This window comes from Pleurodeles waltl, chromosome 4_2 (genome assembly GCF_031143425.1).
Source record: "Pleurodeles waltl isolate 20211129_DDA chromosome 4_2, aPleWal1.hap1.20221129, whole genome shotgun sequence".
Classification (NCBI taxonomy): domain Eukaryota; kingdom Metazoa; phylum Chordata; class Amphibia; order Caudata; family Salamandridae; genus Pleurodeles; species Pleurodeles waltl.
In genome coordinates, this window is record NC_090443.1 from 933,741,439 (window position 1) to 933,760,232 (window position 18,794).

The 18,794-nt window shown below is 43.1% G+C and overlaps 1 protein-coding gene across 1 annotated transcript in view; it reads left to right on the forward strand.

Moving 5' to 3' along the window:
- The window catches only part of MKNK1 (MAPK interacting serine/threonine kinase 1), a 150,694-nt gene that overhangs the window by 22,847 nt on the left and 109,053 nt on the right, over positions 1–18,794 (forward strand). The window contains exons 2-3 of the mRNA XM_069232736.1: positions 6,613–6,704; positions 10,864–10,962. Coding sequence (XP_069088837.1) covers positions 6,689–6,704; positions 10,864–10,962 — 115 coding nt within the window. The 5' untranslated portion in view covers positions 6,613–6,688. The remainder of the gene's footprint in view (positions 1–6,612; positions 6,705–10,863; positions 10,963–18,794) is intronic.

Below are 18,794 nucleotides of genomic sequence, written 5' to 3' on the forward strand. Positions count from 1 at the left end.
AAATGGATCCCCAGTCCTTGCCTGCAGCAACTTTTCAACCAGACCGATCCCCATAGAAAAACATTGGGCACCCAACACCATGTTACACTTCTGCACCTGGCTGTCCATTCTTAGTGTAGTCCTGTCTCTTACCCAGTACTTAACTAAAATCTAGGAGATTGGCCTCCTAAGTCGCTGTACTAAACAGGTTTTGCTGATAACATTGCCTCTTTCAGAAATTGCAATTGACTTTTCAAAACTGTAAAGATTCCTCTTGCACACCTTACTTACCGGATAGTATTGATTCAGGTGCCAGAAGATATGTAAAGATGCTTGCAATTCTTGTAAATTGGTGTGGATCTCCTTCAGTCGTGGGCCTCATTTATTGACTGTATGTATTTGCAGATGTCTAATGCTCCTCTCAGCTAAGCCTAAGGTTGCTTGACCACACTAACCCACAAAAAAAAGCACCTTGCGATTGCTAGAACAAGCCCCTGTCCACGAACCCCTGGGCTCTTTGCACGATCTCATTTTGATAGATATATAATATGCCAGCTTTCTACACAGGCAATATTTTTTTAAGCACCTTGGCTTCCACCTTACCTTGAGCTTCCAAAGCAGTTATAAACTTATTGAACTCTGTACAGTTTTCAGCTACAAACATGGGTGTCTCTAAACAGGAGTATGAAAAATTTCTTCTATTAGCCCTTTTTGGCATCTTGGGACAGGCTGGAAAGAAGGGTTATAACATCACACCTCCAGATCTGGAGGTAGTGGTTTTTTTTTTTTTTTCTGCTGGCTGTCCCACTGTCAAAGTGGGTTTTCCTGCTCTTAAATCTATTTTGGAGAATGTGCACTTCAGCTCTCGAACTGTTCTGGTTACGTACCGTCCCTTTACAGGCATTAATTTTTTGGCTGTAGTCTGAGTTTTGTCAGGAAATATATTGATGTCTGTGCAGTTGAAATTTAACCAAAGTGCTTTTACTCTAGTTGATATTTAATGGGCATGCTGCAAGATAGCTTGGTCTCAAAAGACTTGCTCTTGAATCTGTAGAGCAACGCATTAGACTTCTTTAGAAGGTAAGGGGCCTTTACGAAGTCTTGCTTTACTTGCTGCTTCCGTTTGGCTACCATTTCACATTTCAGCTGTACTGAGCCCGGAGGCTGTTATCTTCGGGTATTTTAACTGTCAGTAATGTTCCTGATTGGGAGTAAGTCTTTAATGCATACTGAGGGAGTTTATGCGCACCAGTGACCAATCAACACAAACCTTTTTATTTCTGGGCCCCTAGTACAGTGGATAATTTCAGTGCCACGGTATGCTTCATGGTTCTATCTTGTATACCGGAAGTAAATAGAGATTCGGCCCTTTTCAGCATAGATGGTTCTGGGACAGTGTTTCATAGAATTATCCTTAAGCAGAACATTGATTTGATTTACAACCTATCTTGCACTTTAGCTCGGTCCATACAAAAGTATTGTGAATGACGCTTGTGTTGCGCCACCTTTTTCAGCTCGGAGTAGCGTCATTCATATTCTAGTGTTTGCAGTGTCCGTTTTTCCCCTCAAAAAACCTCTTTGCAGGAGGAAGAGGCTACGATAGATCCAGGGGAGAATGGTAATGTGTAAATTTCGGACTAGAAAAGCCCACGTCATTTTGAAGTGTTAGGCAGTGAATGACATTCTTAGAAGATGCCATGATTTGTGTGCTGTTTAAGTACTTCCTTTATTTCCGATTGTGCCACAGGTGTAGTTGACGCTCAAACTCCATTGACTGGAGAACTTGTCAACCGTTTTCTCAAAGCAGTAGAGCATTCACCATTATGAACTACATCCTTGTATGCGAATTTCTATTTCTAAAAACTCTAGAAACGGGGCCTGTTAAAGCTCACTGAAAGAGGGTGTTTTTTTTTTTTTTTCTCCCTCTTATAAACCACTGCAATTAGTGTGAGCCACAGACGTTTTTACTGATTCACTATCAAAGTGCATATGTGCAAGAAAGGAGGAATAGCCAAAATGTTTCAGCGTTTTTCCTTCAACTGGACCATTAACCCCTTCGCTGCCAGGCCTTTTCACCTTCTGTGCCGAGCCTTTTTTTGGCTATTTGTGGCAGTTCGCGCTTAGGCCCTCAACTTTGTTCACATAAGCTACCCATGCCAAATTTGTGTCCTTTTCTTCCTGCTTCCTAGGGATTCTAGAGGTACCCAGATTTTGTGGGTTCCCCTGAAGGAGACTAAGAAATTAGCCAAAATACAGTGTCAATTTTGTGTGTGTGTGTGGTCATTTGTTTAGATTCTACAAGTGTTTCCTACAGAAAATAGCTGAAATAAAACACATTTGAAATTGAGGTGAAGAACAGCCGTTTTACTCTAACTTTTTCCTGCGATGTCTTTTTTTTTTTTTTTTTTTTTTTTTAAAGCAATACACCATTAAGTCAGCTGGACTGTTCTGGTTGCGGGGATATATAGGGCTTGTAGGTTCATCAAGAACCCTAGGTACCCAGAGCCAATAATTGAGCTGCACCTTACAATGGGTTTTTATTCTATACCGGGTATACAGCAATTCATTTGCTGAAATATAAAAAGTGAAAAATAGGTTTCAAGAAAACCTTTTGTATTTCCAAAATGGGTACAAGATAAGGTGTTGAGAAGGAGTGGTTATTTGCACTTCTCTGAATTCCGGGGGGGGGGGGCACATATTAGCATGTGGATTATAGGGCATTTCTCAAATAGACATCTTTTTTCCACACTGTCTTACATTTGCAAGGACAAAATGTAGAGAAAGACAGGGTGCAACAACACTTGTTTTGCTCTTCTGTATTCTCCCATGTCTCCCGATTAAAAATGGTACCTCACTTGTGTGGATAGGCACGACAGGAAATGCCCCAAAACATAATGTGGACACATCACATTTTCACAAAGAAAACAGAGCTGTTTTTTTTTACAAAGTGCCTAGCTGTGGATTTTGGCCTCTAGCTCAGCCACCACCTAGGGGAACCTAGCAAACCTGCACACTTTTTAAAACTAGACACCTAGGGGAATGCAATTTGGGGTGACTTGTGGGGCTCTGACAAGGTTCTGTTACCCAGAATCCTTTGAAAACCTCAATTTGGCCCAAAAAATTCTCATTCCGGTGACAAAGTTCTGGAATATGAGTGGAGACACAAATTTCCTCCCACCCAACATCCTTCTCCACTCCACCCCCCCAAAGTCTCCGGATAAAAATGGTACCTCACTTGGTGGTATGAAATTTGTTCTTCAGCGGTGATCCTACAAAGAAAAGTGCAAAACGTACGAATAGCAGTCAAAGGTTCCAACCTTTGATCAACTCCATCTACACCTCCCATGTGCTTATTATAATCTAAAATGCACACAGGTTTGCGCACTTCAGCAACCTGTCCCCAAACAGTCATGGGGGGGGGGGGGGGGGGGAAGTACTCTCATCATGGATAGTACTTAGCATGTAGGCATCCCTCCTGTCTGAATTTCAAAGCTAGCAGCTCATCATTCCGCAAGGCACTGAACACTCCCCCTCGTGGGTTTTTATATTTATATATATACATACCCCCCCCGGATAGCCTTTCTGGTTATAATGAATTGTGCCACAAGCAAGTGTCTACTCCTAAACAATTCCTTGAACAACTGCACTCCAGTGTAGAAGTTATCTACATACAAATGGTGACCTTTGAACAGTTGTCTACCAAGTACCCACACAATTTTCTCAGTAACTCCAAAAGTGGGAGGACAACCCGGGGGAGGGGGGTAGGGCGGGGTGAGAAGGGGGAAGGGTCGGGGGTCAATACTGGAATCCCTACCAGTGTAAACACTGAAATTATACACATCCTGTACTACTTTCAGACAGCATATACAATTTAATTCAATATTGTGCCCTCTTGCTAGGAATGTACTGCCTAAAAACCAAACTACCCTTGAAGAGGACCAAAGACTCGTCCACAGCTATTTCTTTGCCTGGAACATAGACCTCTGAAAACCGATTTACAATATGATCAAGGACAGGCCTAATCTTAAAGACTGTCCGAATCAGGGTGATCTTGTGGCAAGGCTAATGCATTGTCAATAAAAAGCAGCATCCTAAGAAGAAGCAAATACTGATACGACTCATGGTTGCAGGAAATATAGCTGTTGCCATCAAAGGACTAGTAGACCAATAAGAAGCCAAAGACTGCTTCCTTATCAACCCCATCAAGAGTCCAACCCAAAAACCTTTTAATCTCTGAATTTGTGGAAATACACTGGGTAGCTCTAGAGTGGCCTAAGTCTAGCAGCGTTGTCCCTCCAATACTGCTCCGCATACAAATTAGTCTGCTGAACAATCTCTTCCAAAAACACATCATCCACAAATAACTCCAAGAAATTGACAGGCAAAAAGGTCTCTGTATTGACTCTACTCCCCAAGAGACCAGTAAAGGCAGGCAACTCTGGCTGTTCCATGTTTGGGGCAACCCAGAGTTCAGGTCTTCTAATGGGAAACCTTTCAGCCCCAGGTTGCTGCACTAATGGCACATCATTGTCCTCCTCTAAAGCAGGCCCTTCATCTGCACGGAGTGTGGCTTCCTCATCCGAAGATTTCACTCCGACAAACTTCACTGCCAGAATCTCTCACTTCCTCCTCTGCCTCAGATGCAGAGTCCATCTCATGATCAGACAGTGACTCAAAGCATACCAAATACCTTCTGAGCGGTCATCCTGCGGCTATCCATGATCTCTCCTATGAAAATTAACTGGACAAATGCACTACCAACAACCAGCACTGTGGAAGATAAGTAATGAAGTGTAGCTTTATTAGTAAGAGTTATAAACTCAAACTAACGCTCACTTGCCTGAAAGCTTGAATCACCAGCTACTACTCTGCACACACAGCAATCACCGATGATATCCCACTAGAAAGAAAGAAAAAAGCAAATTGGAAATAAAAACGACACAAATCATTGTGCACAAGTCTAAGGACAATTTCACACAACTGCATTTAGTACACCACCTACAAACCAGCCATTCATGCATGGCAACAATACTCCTTTGGAGTAAATTGTTTTTTGTTAACTAAAACATGCAACTATGCAAACCGCAGGTCAACCACCGCCAAAACCGCAAGGAGCCACAGCAAAGAAAGCAAAAGCTTTGAACTAGAACAAAAAGGAGGAAAACAAATTTATCACCAATGCAAATACTTTGTCAGTTGACAAACCTCCCACCATCGAGCATTTTGAAATTGGTGCCCAAGTGGATTCTGCCATAGGGGCAGATGGGCCTACTAAAAAAAAGCCTATCTGCCCCAAGGAGGGCAGAAAATATCTTTTAGTAGTGTCCACACGGGGAGCAATCCTTGCCCCCCGAGGGGCCACCCCATCCACTAACACACACGATCTTTGGTGTTTAAGTGGCTAAATGGCCAACAGTTCAATTCCCCAGAGTTCTAGTGGTTTCTGCCCCCAGGGGTGGCAGAAATGGCCACAAACATCTCCCCAAAAGGAGAGCAACCCTTGCCCAAGGGGCCGCTCCCGACGCACACAGCACAATAAAACAAAAAATCCCTGGCGTCTAGGGGCATTCCTGCTGCCCGATCGCAATGTGATCGGCCAGCAGGAATGCTCAGACACCGGGGGAAAGGAAAAGCCCCCCCGCCCCCCCCCCGACCCGCCAGAGGAGAAACTCACCCCTGTTTCTCCCTCGTCGCACTGGAAGCAAATGGCTTCCAGTGCGACCGCCACCCTGTGATGTCCGCGTGCTGACATTACGGGGGGAGGAGGGAAAAATGGGAGTGAAAGGGGGAAGGGCTTCACCTTCTAGCCCTGCCTTTGGGAAGCCCACAGAGGGAGCGCCAGCACTCCCTCTGAGCTCCGTGCCGAGGATGTAATGGTTATGTCCTCGGCACATGAGAACTGTGCCGTGGGACATAACCGTTATGTCCGCGGCACAGAAGTGGTTAAGTCTTTGGATTAAAGTATAAAGTAATGTGCAATAGTCCTCCTACTCTTTCCAAAAACTAGAATGTTAAAAGCAATTTCAAGCAATGGCACATGCCCAACTTCCATTAGTGTGATTTCAGTGATCTTTACACAAGATGTTAGATTGTATAAGTTTCAAACTTTGACATTATCATAGTCAATGCTGTGAAATGATTTCAGTACCTTTTTTCATGAAATACATCACCAGTGTCCTTTAACATGGCACATTTTGCACAACTATGTGGGCATGGAAAATGCCTCGGTAGTGACTTCACACTCCCCTAATAAATACACCATCCTACTTTTAATCTAAGCATGGCTTTAGTCCAACCCTAATTAAGCCCCTGCCTGCTATTCTTTTGCTCTTGTTTTCAGGGAATTAAATTTCATGATTTCTCATGAATGTAGCCACATGGGGCAGGTAGTCCTTGTGCAGGCTAAGCATGTTTAAACCCTGTGTGTGTGTGTGTGTGTGTGTGTGTGTTCCCCCTCTTCCCCTTTGCCTTATAAACTAAATTTCAAAACCAAGCCTCCAGCCTCTTAACATTGATAAGACCATTTGGTATGGGGCCACCATTTCAATCTTAAAGGATTTTTTAATTAATGTAAATGACTCTAAATGTGTTTTTTTTTGTTTTTTTTGTTTTTTTTGTTTTTTTTCTTCATAGTGGAGGACTACATCACATAGGAAGGCATTGGGTTACCTTTTTTACTTTGCACAGCTGCTCCAATTCTGAGACTTCCATGCAACAGAAACCAGGTATGAGTTTTCTTTTTTTCTCAAACATTAACCACTGTATTGTATCGTGGTGTTTGTATAGAGCTGCTCCTGCTGGGACCATACTAATTACCCATTGCTACACTTTATAGTGGTGAAAAGGCAAGTAAGTAGCCTTGTTTAGTCATGCCAAATTCTAAATCATCTGATTGTGTTTCATTATATTGATCTTGAAAATGGATTAAAGTCTACTGTTGTGGTTTTCTCTCCAACCTAACTGGTGCAGCCTCCACGGCCATGATCCATTTTAATGTTCTCTTGACCGCTTGCCTTAAACATTGGCATCTGTTAATTGGAAGCATTTCCTCTTAACACTTAATCTTGCTATGCTGATACCATAGAACTTTTACCCTTCAAGTTTCTGTTTCAAAGATTAGTGTGCGCCTACTTTTGTGAGATTATAGTTCAGTAGTGCTTAATGCTTAAATGTTTTGTGGTTTACAGTAAACCTGACTGTTCAACCTACAGACTTGTGTACTTTCCCTCATAATGAACTGTCCAGGAGTCCAAAAATCATTTTAAATTAGAAAATGGCTCATTGGTGGTATCTAGAGCAAAGACCTGCTATATTAAAGGCTATGCCTAACTTTTTTCCAGATTCAGCAAATGGTGAATAATTTTAAAGCAACGTTTTAAGATCAGATTTAATGAAAAAATGCCTTGAAATATTCTAACATTTGGCTGAGGAACCGTGCTTGCACGCTTATTGAAATGAAATAAATGTAAGGCAAGGACACTTTAAGAACAGTCAATCCTAGAACTACTATTCATTTTTCTTTTCTTTTTGTACTTTTTTAAAGAGTTTTAATATTAATATATATTTTTTTTTTATATGAACTCTTTAAAAAAATTAATGTGTTTTTTTTTTTTGTTTTTTTTTTTTTTTGTTTTCTTCTTTTCCCCTCCTTTAAACGTTGAACTCAAATGCCACTTGCGTGTATGATTGGGTATAAGCACTTCTATAGATTAGAATGTCCTAGGGAGAAACTGGTTGTGTACCTAAATATGCACGATCTTTAGCAGCAGTTCTTACCATAGGGGTCACAGACTGTTTAGAAAATTACATTCTACCAAATTAAGCATATATAAAGTAAAATCAAAGTGGAAAACTGGTAAATACTTTGTAAATGTGAACACTGGAGGTTAACGATTATGAGGGAATTTTTGATTTGGAGAAGCAGCAGAAGTACAGCAATAAGAATATAGTATGGAAGATTGGTTGGAGATGTACACTAGTGCTAGACCAAGAAGGCAAGTGTTAGGAGCGGAAAAGACAGTGGTTTACTAGAGTAGCATATTGTTTGCCTCTTAGGAATCAAACTTTGAATAGCTCCTCCTTTCCAACTAAAGCTTTTTTGTGTATTTGTTAATTTTTTAAAATATGTATTTGTTTGCTGTATACTTGTCTATTAGTTTGAGGTTAGCGTTTTAGAAGTGACTTAAGCTAGGGTCTCATGCATCCAGTAGTGAGTCTCGAAATCAAACATTTAAGAACGGCTAACCTGAAGTAAGAGCCCCCATTATAAAACCAGGAGGTCACATTAAAGAGATCCAGGTGATGGAATTAAGGTTAAAGTACTGAGCTACCTGCACCTTTTTAAAGAGAAGGATAATTTTTTACCAAAAGTATAAATAACAGCCCTGGAAAAGATCATGGGTTGTCATACCATAGGCATGCTGCTTCATGTTGTAAGAAAAATCTGTTGAGATCCATATGTGGTATTACAGAAAGACCTTGTAATAATTAGCAGCAGACAACAGCACTTGGTTGGTGGTATGTAGAACATCTACGCATAGAAAAGGCCTATTGCAAACGTGCTTTCCTTGGTTGAGCTCTAAACTCGCACATCAGATGTGGCTTCTGTGATGTAAAAGTGAATTGAAAAATAACACCTGCTAAAAGCCTAGCAACCACAATATAAGGCCCCCTTTGATGAAAATGAAGCTGTAGGTAAACTGCACAGCAAACCTAACTTGCATGTGGTGAAGTTATTCATGTTACTGGGTCTGCTTTTTAGATAAAGGAGGAACTAATTGAAGGAGAAAGATATCATAATACATCATCAGTACATCATATACATCCATTCAGAGGTAACAATTTCGCCACCATTGGGCCAGAGAAAGTAACACTTAGACACTTAGCGGCATAGCTATCATTAGCCACAAATAACTCAATTTCCTGCTTTAAATGACAAAGTGGAAGTTGAGAAATTCGTTTCTTAAAAAAAAATAATAATAATAATTTCACAAAATCAGTTTTTCTAACACAGTTGTACCATTAAGTTGATAAACTGTTAAATTTCAAGGACACCGTGGAAGCCAATTTTAAGATATCTATATGACCCTATTGATTCAGAGGCTCACCCTCGGGCCAGAAAGTCGCACTCTGTCCCCCTCATTACAGGGTTTCTCTGGCTAGCTTAAGATTTTCGAGAAGGTAATTATCAGCTTTTGATCGCGCTCCCAAATCCTTACCTCTTCTAGACTTAGTTTTTTTAACATTCAGTAGGTTTTGCCTTTCAGATAAGGGAGCTTCCAAAAATATCTTCATGTCAAGTCATCGTGAGAACATATAATCCATAAACAACCTGCTGTATTAGGGGTGTTTGGCTGTAATTTCAAAAGGCCTTTCTTAAAATTTAATTAATAAACCTTCCACTGGATTTGCTTAGTGCGCCTAATGTCCTGTTTGGTTGCAGTTTATGGTAGAACTTCCAGTTGCTTCAGAAATTAAACTCTCCTTACCCCATTTGGTAAGTTATTGTGTGATCATTTATTCCAGTTTGTGTGGAAAGCACTCAGCTTGTACAGATCTTGGAAGCCTATTACAGCCACATGTGAATTTTGCTAAACCAGTGGATGCCCTGGTTGTCTGTTAGCAAGTATTTCTGTGCCCTTTTAAGAAACCAGGTTATTAGCTGAAGAGGTTAAGTACCCACTTCAAGTAATAATCTCACACCTTGTCAGGGTGAACCACTAGTCATTAATTAAATCTGAGCTCAATTACCTGGTAGTTATGTCGAGAAACAGACATGTGTAACTTGGAGACAATGTGTACAGTGTTTATGCAGGACTAAAATAGTAATCAAGTTGAAATGCAAAACAATAAAAAAAAAACCAGTACGAATTGTAAAAATAATTACATTTATCAAACAAAATGGTCCCAAAATGACTCCTTAGTAAGGAAATCCAAGAAATGAGTGTTCGTGTGTATTTATTTTTAGTAGCAGTCGCACAAAGTTCCAGTGATTAATTCTGGTTCCTGTAGAACAGGACCTAGACACATGCTGACCATGATAGTTGCATATCTGATACACTAAACAGGTTCATCCTGGTTAAAGATTTTACCTACTGACTTTAGTCCTTTATGTCCTAATCCACCACAGGAGTACCCCTCCTCCCTGTACTCATTGGGTGGCAGTTAGAGGCCAACTGGAGCGCCCAGTTAAAATCAAGTTTCCACTGGTTAGCTAACAGTTCAGGCAATGAGCTTAGTAGTCAACCTCTTCATGCTTTTATTCAGGACAAAGGTCCTCCAAGGCTCTTATTGGGTTGCAAATGTCGGGTTCAATCCTCTTCTAATCCTCCATGGGCCCAGGAGTGTTCTGAAATGGGTTCCGGGAGGTGCCACATTTATACCAGGCACCAGCTTGTGTGTGGGAATGACCCTTTGGGGGTGCCGTAACTAATGGGATAAAGGTTCCTAATACTAACCTTATCTGCATTTTCAAGCTGGCTGAAGTTTACAATCACATGGGTGGGGTGGTGTAGTGGTGGTCTATGGTAATCTTGGTGTCCCTGCACCCAACACTCTAACCGAGTATTGGGCAGTCCAAATGCGGTCCGATGTCTGGCAAAATCAAAGCTGAGCTTTCAACAACCAGGCAGTGCAGTGTCTTGGCCCTGTTTCCCTCCTTTCTGAAGTGCGCACCAAATTTTACATAAACCCAGCAGACCTGTCAAACAGTCCCACTGACATTGGGGCCTGACTCCCTGGCAGGATAAAAGGTCTGATGTTAAATTGTAAGATGGCCCAGTGAATGGAGGTGTTGGTCAGAAAAAATAAATGTCAAAACTTATGAGGTGGAGTTAATGATAATCTGTTGCGTGATACTAATTGGTATGTGGTTTACTTATTTAGAGATGGTGAGCAGTCAGCCTGTTCCTATTCCAGACGCTGGTAAACGGAAAAAGAAGAAAAAGAGCAGAGCTGCAGAAGACTGCACTGGAACCTTTGCAGGTTTGTGACCATCCGTGTGCTGTAAAGCTTATTAAGCTTTAGTCTTGAACTCCTGTGGGACTATTAACTAGTTACAGCCAATAATTGAGATATAGCTTACAACGTTGACCAATTGGACTTTTTTTTTTTTATTCATATTCTTTAAAAGCGTAGTGTTAGAAGTGGGGTCTTTGGCAGTCAGGCTATTCCCTGTCCAAGCAAGGATCCTCACTCTAGTCAGGGTAAAAGAGAATCACCCTCCGCTAACCCCTGCTTACCCCCTTGGTAGCTTGGCACGAACAGTAGGCTTAACTTCAGAGTGCTAGGTGTAAAGTATTTGTACCAACACACTAACCTAATAAACACTACAAAATGACACAACACAGGTTTAGAAAAATAGGAAATATTTATCTAAACAAGACCAAAAACGACGACCATACACAAGTCGGGTTATCAATTAAAAAGCACACACTATCGCTGTTAGCGTGAAAATGTACCTTGGGTGCGTCAAAGATAACCCTGCGCGGGCAAGTGTGCGTCAAAAAGGGCTTGCGAGGTGTTGATTTCACTCACAATCGAGACCTTGCATCGTTTCCCCTTGGGACAGGGCGTGTCGCATCCACTCTGCAGGAGAGCGATGCGTCGATCTGGTCACCACTCTCGGGTCTGGGCAGGCATTGTCGTTTTTTACACGCCCAGCAGTGTTTGTGTCGAATCCAGCCGCACAATGATCCAAAAACCACGCAGCATGGGTTGCGATCCTACCAGCCTCTGTTAGCAATGCGGCATGTCGTTTCTCCAGCTCTGTGTCGATCTTTGGGTCATGTTGCAGGCGAGCATCCTTTTTTTCTTTTCAGCCACGAAGCCGGCGGCGTGTCAATTATTGAGCTGTGGATTGGAGTTATCGATCCCTTCCCCTGCCTGGCGGTCTGTGTGTGGATTTCTTCCTCTTAGGCTGCCAGCTTCTCCTTTCAGGGTCCCAGGAACTGGTTGGGCACCACTTGGCAGAGTAGGAGTCTCTCCAGGTGCTGACAGAGAGAAGTCTTTGCTGTCCCTGAGACTTCAAACAGGAGGCAAGCTCGAAATCAAGCCCTTGGAGTCCTCCACAAGGAGGAATATACTACAAAGTCCAGTCTTTGTCCCCTGGCCCAGGCAGAAGCAGCAACTGCAGGATAGCTCCACAAAGCAGTCACAGGCAGGACAGCTCTTCCTCAGCGCTATACCTCTTCTCCAGGCAGAGGTTCCTCTTGGATTCCAAAAGTGTTCTAAAGTCTGTGGTTTTGGGTGCCCCCCTTTTTACCCAATTTCTCCTTTAAAGTAGGCCTACTTCAAAGCAACGTCTCTTTTGAATGTGAAATCTTGCCAGGCCCCAGACACTCACCAGGGGGTTGGAGACTGCATTGTGAGGGCAGGCATAGCCCTTTCAGGTGTGAGTGATCACTCCTCCCCTCCCACCTAGCACAGATGGCTCATCGGGAAATGCAGACTACACCCCAGCTCCCTTTGTGTCACTGTCTAGTGTGAGGTGCAACCAGCCCAACTGTCAAACTGACCCAGGCAGGGAATCGACAAACAGGCAGAGTCAGAAATGGTATAAGCAAGAAAATGCTCACTTTCTAAAAGTGGCGTTTTCAAACACGCAATCTTAAAATCAACTTTACTAAAAGATGTATTTTTAAATTGTGAGCTCAGACCCCAAACTCTACATGTCCATCCACTCCCAAAGGGAATCTACACTTTAATCAGATTTAAAGGTAGCCCCCATGTTAACCTATGAGAGGGACAGGCCTTGCAACAGTGAAAAACTAATTTAGCAATATTTCACTGAAAGGACATATAGTAATGTGTTTTATATGTCCTACCTTAACCGTACACTGCACCCTGTCCTTGGGTCTACCTAGGGGTGTCTTCAATGTAAGAAAAGGGAAGGTTTAGGCCTGGCAAGTTGGGACACTTGCCAAGTCGAATTTACAGTTAAAACTACACGCACACACTGCAGTGGCAGGTCTGAGACCTGATTACAGAGCTACTTATGTGGGTGGCACAACCATTACTACAGGCCCACTAGTAGTGTTTGCTTTACAGGCCCTGGGCACCTCTAGTGCACTTTACTAGGGACTTACTAGTAAATCAAATATGCCAATCATGGATGAACCAATTACATACACATTTTGTAAAGGAGCACTTGCACTTTAGCACTGGTTAGCAGTGGTAAAATGTCCAGAGTAACAGAGTCCAGCACACCAACAACCTGGGAAAAGTTAAGGGAGATCAAGCCAAGGATGAAAAGTCTAACACATAGATTCAGCTGTTGCAGAGTCTGCTTGTAAAGTGCTGTATGGTCTACCTTTAGGCAGATTCTGAGCAGATGCCTTGCCTTAACTCTTTTCTAACTCTTCCCTAAGTATGATGTGTTAGTGCCACTGTCCCATTAACTTTTTCCGCTGGCCTGGCCTTTGAACAAACCAGTTATTAGGATCCTACACCAGTGTTGCACTTACTGTCTCACTCCTTTTGAGCTTTGTTATTCTCCACACTGCACCATAGTAGTCTGAAAGTAAATGATACTGTCACAGCTGCAGCAGAGGGGTTGGTCATGCATGTATAACTCTTTTCTCTTTCAATCTCCAGTTATTGTTGGAGTTTAGCATTTTGATGTGCTAACGCTTGTTGCAGGAATACTCAATTTAGGAAACCTTTACACTACCTCAGAAAGGTGGCTGTATCCATTGCATGCTATTTAGCTGCTTTGCATATAAAGGGATTGCCACTGAAAGTGTCTTGCCATCCGTCTTTGACACTGATTTTGTTTGGCCAGAGAACAAGTAACTACAGACAGTCATATTTGGGAGACGTTAATAAGCAATAGCCCACCAGGACGTCTAGAATGCTTAGTGCTTTTTTTTGGGATAAAACAATGTGTTTTCTTGCCACTGGGTAGACCTTCGTTTCCTTTCACCACCAGGCGCTAAGTGTTAAGAATGGTTCAACGCCTTGGCAATAGATCATGTAAAAATGAGTCCTTGCAGGAGGCTGCTGCGTTGCACACTCACTACAGCTCTTGTGAGCCTGCATTTTTAGCACTCTTAAAATTCTCTTTGCAGCAGAGAAGTGTTTGTGCCCTGTGCAAGACTGCATAACACCCACACTGTAATCTTGCCATCTAATGTTCAGTTTGAAATTGAATTCTGGAGAAATCCTGTAATAAGATTCAGACATGTCTGATTTAACTGCACTCCCTGATCCTGCATCCTGAGAATAGATTGGATCTTGGAAGACATTTTTCGCCATTGTGTTCACACTGAGCTGTGCCATGCATTGGGAAACAATTCATTTTTGACAGCCTACATAAAAGGCCCTGGTAGCCGATGGAAGCAGCGGTACTAGTGGAATGCTGGAATTGAAGAGCCGCTATCTGGGAACGACTTGCACTGTTTTGATACACCCCTTTTTCAGTGCTCCTCATAAAAACCGTTTTCTAGGGCATCTAATTAGTGAGCCCTTCGGCGCTGCTCCGGTTAGTGTAGTCGTCTGTGGCCGCTATTTTGACCAAGCCTCTTCAGCCACTGACCACACTGAAGAAAGCAAAGTGCCCAGCAGCTTTGACCTCTGGCGTCGGTACTGCCTGAGCCTTCGGCTTCAGTCAGAACTATCATCTGCACTAGAAACGGTTGACTTAAAACCAAGAAGTGTTTGCATCAACTTTTTCTGCTAGATAGGTCTAGGACATTAAGTCCCAAGACCGGACTGGTCTCTTAGGTTTCATGACTACTTCAATTTGGATCTTGAAAAGCTGAACTCGTCAGAGGGGACAGATTGATTAGCTTCAGGCAGAAAACTCTAATCTTGCTATTTGGATCTGTGGCCTTTTATGGATCTCTATGTAAATATCTACAAAAAGCTAGCATTCTAAAGTAAATTATCAATCCTTGAGAAATTCTTTGACGTGAGGGAGATGGATTGGAAAAGCAGATTTCGAGCCCTGGGAGTAAAGCTCACTTCATTTCCGGTTGTAAACCACAGGGCTAGAAATCGCAGGCCAGTTATTGTGTTCCTCTGTCCTTAACATGGTCTAAAAGCCTGGTGTGCAGCTAGACCGTGCTCGACTTTCTCCTTTGCCTCTCCTGCCATTGTATCCTAGTGTTTTGAATGGCTGCAGAGGGAGCGTTTGGCAGTTCAGCACTTGTTGCTGAAATGCTCTGTACCTCCTGGTGAGTTAAACCATGCTTCGGGAATAGAAAGTACTTCACTAGAAAACCTCCCAGAGCATTTTGAGGTATTGCTTACCCCAGTGAAGGGTGCAATTGACCACCCAAGCGTGCAGGTCAGAGCCGTCTAAACACTAGTGCTGCAGTATATGCCATGCTCTCTTCAGCTAGAAAATGTCAAACTCTTAAGGAACGTTCCCAGGCACAGCACCATAAAGAGGCCGAGATTGCTAGCTCCTAATGACTAGCAGTATTTCCAATGCTAATGGGGGCAGAGGCGCTGATAGAACACCACTGCACTGTCCACCTAATTGCCTTCCATGGCAACAACCCTGCGCCCTTTTCCTTCGTCAAGAGTTCACTTTTTGGACTTGAAATGGAATACTTGGGACCACCCAACAGTGACTGAAGGGGAAGACCTCGTTCACAGGTGAGTTTTGGGATTTCATCGGTCTTAGGCAGCATTGATTCCACCGCGAACCTTCAAAGTCTGCAGTTATTTCATCGTTCAGATGCTATGTAGGAGCTCAGATTTCTGGGGAAGGTCTATGGAAGCCAGGGTGGTTTACATAGGAACGTAGTCTGTTGTACTAATCGAGTTAGCTGTTTTCAGATGAGTGTTGTGGGGTATAAAATGGTGTTAAGAGCTGGCCTATCGATCCTAAAGGGGTAATTACAGCTCGCTTATTAAATAAACAGCATAATTTGCACCTTCTCAGAAGTGCGTCAGCTAATACAATTTGTCTCGTTGCAACTTGGATGTTTCTCTCCCAAACTGCTTTGACATGGACAGATCTGAATCCTAATTAGGCAGGGGTAATCTGGTGTGATGCTGCCTTAGAGTGGTTCCTGTAAGATTTGTGGGAAGGAATTACCGATAGAAAAACATTTCTTTAATGTTTCCGAAGGGCCATCCAGCTTTCCTCCTGCTTTTCTACTGTTTAATTATTGTAAAGCGTTATTGGGTAGCTTCTTTTGTTGTAGCTCTAGATCTGCAGAAAAAAATGGGTGAATTGTCTTTTTGTGCCTTTTACATCTTATGTGTAGGTCCACCGATGGCAATCTGACCTTAATACAATACCGTACTCTAAGTCTTTTGGTACAGGTGTCAACAAGCAAAGTGAAACCCAATTCTTCTACATGCATTCACCGAAACGTGGCCATTGAAGTCTTGCTGCCTGTCTCAGAGAAACTCTGGACGACTTTCACCCAGGCTAGTCTGGATGGCAAAGTATGTTCTATGTGCTGGCCTTAACACAACAGGTTGGGTTGGGTAGGGTGTGTATGGGCATCAGATGCACGTTGGGATGTCCTAGTATTCTCAATGCATGTGCTTTTTGATGGCTCCAGACTTCTCTGGGAGAAGCCTGACTCAGCAGTGGAAAAGTTAAGGGCTGACGTGTTAAGGTTCGCCCTCTGGAGTTTCATTTGCTAGTCTGTCCATTTCACCAACACTACAGGATGTTTGGAGGCTATTTGCAGGGCCTGGCATATCAACAGCTCTCAAATTGAGCGCACCAACCCTTTTCGCGCTTTCACAATTTCTGGTGGCCAAAAATGGCAACCCTTTACTATCTTTCTCTTCTGGATTGGCTACTAAGCTGCTTCACCCCCCCCCCCCCCCCCACCCCCCCCTTGCAAGACCATGCCCATCTTATAGGAAGCAATTGGTTTTTATTCTTTCTTGTTCATTCCTGCTTCAGTTCTTTCCTCTTTCCCTCGCTCTTTCTTGCTTTCACCCATCTGGAAATCCATTACTTCAGACGGGTGCTGCAAGTCGTTCAAAAGGCTACAACCTACCATTTGTTAATTTTCTGCTTCTGTTGCATGCCCTATGTACCAACTCTCTTGCCAGACCACACAGCCATCCTTTTGTAGGAGGTAAATTTACTCCCCGGGCAACAGATCCACAGAGTGACATTTGGAGAGAGGTTGGATGTTATCTTCTTTCTATTCTCTACTTCTGGCCGTTGAAGTCATTCTCGCGGAAGGACAGATTCAAAATACTCTCTGGCTCAGGTTCTTTCTGTTCTAGATACAGAAGAATGGAAGATGTCTTTGCATAATCAGGACATTTCATGCACCCATCCTGTAATCCCACAGACACTAACTGCAGTTTTCTGATGGAATCAGAATACTTCCAGTTTGCTGTTATACCCTTCGTTCTCACCGCTGCCCCTTGGATGTTTATGAAGATAATGGAGGGTTACTTGGATACATATAGCCATCCAACAGTGATTGGTTGAGGAGGGCTGGCTTGCCACAGTCAGTCATGGACCACCTACTGATGATGGTCACTTTCCTGTCATCTCTGGAGTTTGCAGTCTGCAAACTAAGTCCCTTGTGCAGAGGAGCCCCTTTTTTGGGGCTATGCAGGAGATGGTTGTGTAAAGGATTTTTCTTTTTCCCAGTATTACAGTATGTACTGGACTTCCAGGTTCAAACCTGGGACTCAATGAGGGTAGCACTGAGGCTTCTTGAGTTCGTAGCCTCGTCTATCGTCCTTGTCTTTCGCGCACACTGGCACATAAGGACCTTGTGAGGACCTCTTGGGCCTACGTGGTCACCCCTTTTTCAGCTGCTTTTTACATTTTTGTTTCAGCTAAGCTGCTTTTAGCAAAGACCTTTTCATGCATTTCTTGCATGATGGGTTTCTAGGAATCTTATGGTATGAGTTTCTTTTAGTTAGCTTAAGAACACTGTACACTATGCTAGTTTGTATTTCCCATTCAGGAGCACACTTCTAGCACCTGGACACAACACTGCATTGGGACTGTACTTCTAACATAGTATAGTTTATTATATAAACTGCACTGACCCAGAAGGGGCAGAGAGCATTCCAGCCATGACTGTACCCTCCCTCCCCCCCCCCTCCCTAAATAGGGGGTGGGGGGGGGGGCTAATCCCTTAGATGGGGCCCAGGCAGAAGAGTACACCTGCTATGCTCTCAGTGTAGACTAGGGTTAGGTAGGAACAGCTAGGATATCTACAGTATAACCACGTACACCATGGTTGAATTGTTAATTTCTTTATCATGTTTGTAATGCTGATTACCTTGCTCTGTTTCATATGCCTAATAATCGCAGCTCACTCTCCATAGGCCAGCTTGCTATTGTTTCAATAAATGCCTTGGAAACTTAACTTGTCTTCTGTGCCTTGCCTTGGCATGCATGACTAACACGAAAGAGGTAAGACCTGCTTCCACGACTTCCTGGGCAGTCTGAGTGTCCTGTTCAGGTTGTCGTAATCACCTTTTTAACCCCGTGAGTTTGGGGTTTGGGTGAAGCACTGAGCTAGCCAAGAGTTAGGCCGACAGTTACTAATGGTGTGTACAGAATGGTCTCCCACCCTCTGCTGTCCTAAATATGCCATCCTATTATCTAGGTAGGAAACTCAGTGTAACCTCGATTTACAATTGGCACAGTACTAGAGCGTCTGTTTGACACAGTCTGCATCTCGCAGCTGACAGCCAGGACCTTCAGTGGTGGTAGAAAATAATAAACTTCTCTTGCATCAGGCTGCTGTATCTAACCCACTCACCTAAGTGGCAGAGGCCTTTTTCTGGGTTGTAGGCTATCTGGGAGAGGTGGGGTTAATGGGTTTGTCTCCAACAGATCATCCGCTTCACATCAACTTCATGGAGCT